Source organism: Macrobrachium nipponense, chromosome 26 (genome assembly GCF_015104395.2).
Source record: "Macrobrachium nipponense isolate FS-2020 chromosome 26, ASM1510439v2, whole genome shotgun sequence".
NCBI lineage: Eukaryota > Metazoa > Arthropoda > Malacostraca > Decapoda > Palaemonidae > Macrobrachium > Macrobrachium nipponense.
Genome location: NC_087215.1, coordinates 55355240 through 55359920, shown reverse-complemented (window position 1 = coordinate 55359920; position 4681 = coordinate 55355240). Strand labels below are relative to the sequence as shown.

Here is a 4681-nt window from a genome sequence, read left to right as displayed (position 1 = left end):
GCTTGTATATTAATTGGAAAAAGTTATATCGCGACCTCAGTTTCTTTCTGTTCGTAGGTATTGGTATTTGGACAGACATGTCTGCTCGCTGTGTGATTGTGGTGCCTCTTTGTATTTGTAAGTTGTGAATGAACAAATACGAGTATGCTTATTTAGATTGGAAGTATAATAGCTTTATTGACACTGAAGCTTTCTCTGTTATTGTTGAATTTTAGAAAGGGTTTAGTCTTAAGGAAAGAATCTCAGACTTTCTTTTGCTTTGAATCATGAAATGGTAAGACTTACAAGGTCTGAAGCGAGCTTAACTTAATTTCACTCTTAATGCCAAAATTAGAACCTGCAAAATGGCTCGGAAATTAACTGGAAACTTTAGTCAAACTATTATTGAATACAGATTGTGTATTTGTCTATCGTCACCATCGTAATTTTATTATTTGAAGAAATTTCAGTGAACATGGTTACATGATGGAGACGATTATTTTATTCGCTATGATTTTACCTTTATACGACCCATATTTGAGCTTTATAACTCTTTTGTTTTCTTTCTTGTTTTCCAGATTTTTAAAACTAAAACCATTCTGTGCTTAAAAAGCAATGTTTAATTTTTTCTATTTTTTACTTAAGGAGACGGAACAAAATTTGGCCTCCATTTGATAACAGTTCTCTTGTTTTTGAAACAATAATGGTCACATATGTTTCTTTATTTTGAATCTCATTTTGGGTCTTTCCTAGACAGTGACCCCCAAGTGTTTTCGGGGGCACGTTTTCCAGGATTAATATTTCTTTGGGGTCATTAGCTTTTTGAAATTTACAGTCTTTCGTTTATGTTTTCACGGTCATCCCCAACGGGCTTGTACTAAAAACGCAGCAGAGGTGGATACGTACCGAGTTAAAAGCCTAGGGGTTCACTATCTAGGAAAGATCCCTCTTTCCTTGCAAGAAACTGGAGAGGCGAGTCCATTTTTTATTATCATGATATGTTTAGCCACATAATGCAGCACACGGCAAAACGCCTATGACAAGGGCATCTAGCCTAGCTGGATAAAGCCATATGTCAGGAGAGTCAAGCAGTTTGGTCTAAATGTAATCAGAGACCAGTCATTTGACTGTTCTGTATACTATAGCTCTATAATTTTGATTCAAGTTACTCTGCTCGCCATGATGATACCTTGAGCGTTCGTTCGGACAGTTCTGAGCAAATTTAACATAGAGAGATAATTTACAGAGAAAATAAGCAATCTGATATTTAACATTTTATGATAGAATAGTAAGGTTTGTTGCTCATTATTATTATTATTATTATTATTATTATTATTATTATTATTATTATTATTATTATTATTATTATTATTATTATTATTATTATTATTATTATATAAGATCGTACAGGGGCCATTGACTTAAAATTCAAGCTTCCAAAGAATACGGTGTTCATTCGAAAGAAGTAAGAAAAGGTCATAGGAAATACAGAATGAAGAGTTCAGTTATTAGAGAAGAAAGAAAATTACCAAATTGACAAATAGATAAAAACGTAAGTAAATTATTAAAGATACAAGGAGAATTGCTTTAGGGTAATAATACGTTGCATCTTCGCTTGAACTTTTTGAGGTTGTACATCCTCAGGGAAGCTGTTTCATCATCCAACGCCGTGACGAATGACGGGCGTCTGGAACTGAGAAGTTCGACAGCAAGCACATTCATTACTTATTGGTGCTGCTATTCAGTAAATCCGGGTGCTCACTGCATGAAAAAAGAGCACCAGGGATCAATTGTGAACATGAAAGATCTCTGTAAGAATACGACTTATGAAAAATTGACAAACAAGAACACATCCGTCGATGGTTCTAGGAAACAGAAAACTACTCTCACGAACAACGATAAGCCTCTGCCAGAAACAGACTTCCACGTCTGAGAACAGTATTCTATAGTAACGGAGGGATAAATGACCTAATAATCGATGTTATCACTATCATAAATATGAGGGTATAATGTAAATACCTAACTTCGGTGTGGCTTTTGCTGACACTTTCATTGGGTGTTTCTCATAATTGAGACGGGTGAAAAGTTACACCGAGTTACAGCTTCAGATGCATTCGTTTGAATCCCATCCACTTGAAGGGTGGGATGGGATGGAAAATCAGTACGAGATCTACTGATCAATATTGTTCATGTTTTGGGGGGAAATGTTCCAAGTATTCGTTTTAAAATTGCTTGTGCATTCTTCCCAGGTATACTTCACGCTGCCAGGGCCACCGTAGACCTCAGGGTAAGATAAGATTTAACTCTATCTCGCTTTTGAGTGTATGTATGTATGTATGTATGTATGTATGTATGTATGTATGTATGTATGTATGTATGTATGTATGTATGTATGTGATAGATCAGAACAGTAGCTAAGAAATTCCCAGAAAAAAAATCTCAGATATCAGTTCGGTTTAGTATCACGAGGTGGCTTGCAACAGAAAATTCGTTATCATTACATGTATTCATAGTTATTAAAAGTACTTGTAAATTAAAATATAGATTTATACTCACACATATTATTATGAATCCATCAGATCACATATGAGCTCATACCAGTCTCTGAAGACCAGTCAATCAGCCAGCCTCCTTTTTTCATTTTTTACCCAATACGTAAAAAGAATAGGTAAGCCAGTCCATCTACCTACCAACCTCCACCAGAAAAATAATAAAATAAGATGGAACTTAACCCGACAGAAAGCAACTGACTCAAACGTTAGAAGTTTATAAGGAGCCAGGCAAAATAGAATCAACCATCATAAAAACATTCCGTATGATAATGACTAATTTCTACTTGGTAAAAATGGGTGTTACGGGGTCGCCTGGGAAATGAAAGGAGGCTTATCCTAAAATTGGTGGAAATGGGGAAATTATCTATATAATCTGATTCAGGTAAAGATTATGAAGTCGTGCTTTTCCTAAAGGTTTCTTAGCCCAGTAATTTTTAATTCCATGACCGATACAATTTGCATCAGTTGGTATCATCTGAAACAAATTGTGCTTTTTTAATTATTAGTAAGAAAATAGTAAATTCCTGGGGAGTATTTTATGTTATACAATTATTTTTTGTGGCCTCACTAGATATAAAAAAATAAATGTTTGTTTCACAGGAAAAGCGAGGCTTCTCAGGCAGTCATGGAGGCAGAGAAAGCTACAGCAGTGGTGATGGACTATATGTGGTTATTTCCAGTGGGGACAACCATAAGCAGTCTTCTGCCTCGGCAGCAGCTGCACATGCTGCTGCTCAAGCAACTGCTGCAGAGGCAAGTCTGGTGAGTATTGCTCAGGCAGCAGCAGCCACTGCTGCTAGTCAGGCAGCTGCCACTGCATCTTCTGCAGCCCAGACAGCTTTGGCAGCAGCTGCTCAACAAGAGGCTCAGGTCGCTCAACTTACCCTAGCACTACAAAATGCACAGTCAGCTCTCTTCTCTGAGTCTTCTTTGGCTGCTCAAACAAATACTGCTTTTAGCTCTGCCAGAGCTACTTACAGCCTGGCCTTGTCAATAGCAAAACAACTAGCAGAAGCTAAGACAGCAGCAAGTGTTGTAGTGGCACAAGCATTGCAGGTGTTGCAGGTGTTACGAAAAGTCCAGTCTGTTCAGGATGCTAATGCTTGGCAAGCATCTCATATGGCCAGTATGTTAAACCAGATGCAGTATCTTGTAGTCCATAAGCTCAATTCTGCATTGTTAGCATCATCGCAGGCGCAAACTGCTGCAAGCACAGCGTTAATGTCAAAGGCAGAGGGCACTTCTGGAGGATACGGTAGCAGAAAGGGATCTGATGATTACTCTTATAAGGATATGATCAGTTACGAAAGCATTCCAAAAGTAAAAAGCTATCATGGAGATGATCAAAGTAAGCAAATTACTTGTGCAGCCCATGATGAACAAACAAGATACGATCAGATTAAACAGACTAGTTGTGGAGGACATACTGGACACAGGCGCTACAGTGATTATGGAGATGAAGACCAAATTCAAAATAGCTATGGAGGAGGAATCCCAACAAGATATGGCGAAGTGATGCTAAGCAACTACAACGGGTATGGCGGTAGCAATAATGGAATGTACAGTGAAATTCTTCCGGGTCCGCAGGCGAGGTATGGATCAAGTACAAATAGTTACGATGGAGGAAGCCATGGAAAATATGCCGAAAATCTTAGTGACCGCGGAGTCTATAACAACAACAAAGAAAGTCGAGATGGTTATGGTGGAAACAAAAGCATTCAAATAAACTATGAGAATAACCAAAGTGGTTACGGAGGAGACCAGAGTAAGGGAGATCAGTATGGAGGAATCCAAGGTAATCAGCTGCCCTACGGTAGAGACCAACTTGTCAAAGGAAGGTACGGTGATAATAAGGGAAGTTATATTTGATAACCAAAGAAGGTATAGCACCAACCAGGCAAGGAAGGGAGGCTAAAATGATAACCCAGGAGGCTTGGAAGGGATGAAAGTAGTTTAAAAAGGTATGGTAGTGATGGTGGTAGCTATGGAAACCAATTTGATTTCGATGGTAACCAAGACGACTAGAAAACAACGGGGATCTTGACAAACAGGATGCTTATAAAGCAATTAATAGTCCAAAAGATAGATATTTAGATAGCCACAGAGACTATATCGGAAACTCGGATGATTCGAGAAACTGCTTGTAAAGT

General features: G+C 38.0%; 1 protein-coding gene across 1 annotated transcript; it reads left to right on the top strand.

Annotated features, from left to right (window-relative positions):
• The first annotated feature begins 3116 nt into the window (after positions 1-3116).
• On the top strand, positions 3117-4400 carry LOC135199686 (uncharacterized). Its single transcript, XM_064227842.1, has one exon. It carries the CDS (start codon positions 3117-3119, stop codon positions 4398-4400), a length of 1284 nt encoding a protein of 427 aa, XP_064083912.1.
• The last annotated feature ends 281 nt before the right edge of the window (positions 4401-4681 follow it).

Bases quoted from the DNA above. Each gene is read 5' to 3' on its own strand.
- LOC135199686 (XM_064227842.1), top strand. From the start codon at position 3,117: ATGTTTGTTTCACAGGAAAAGCGAGGCTTCTCAGGCAGTCATGGAGGC.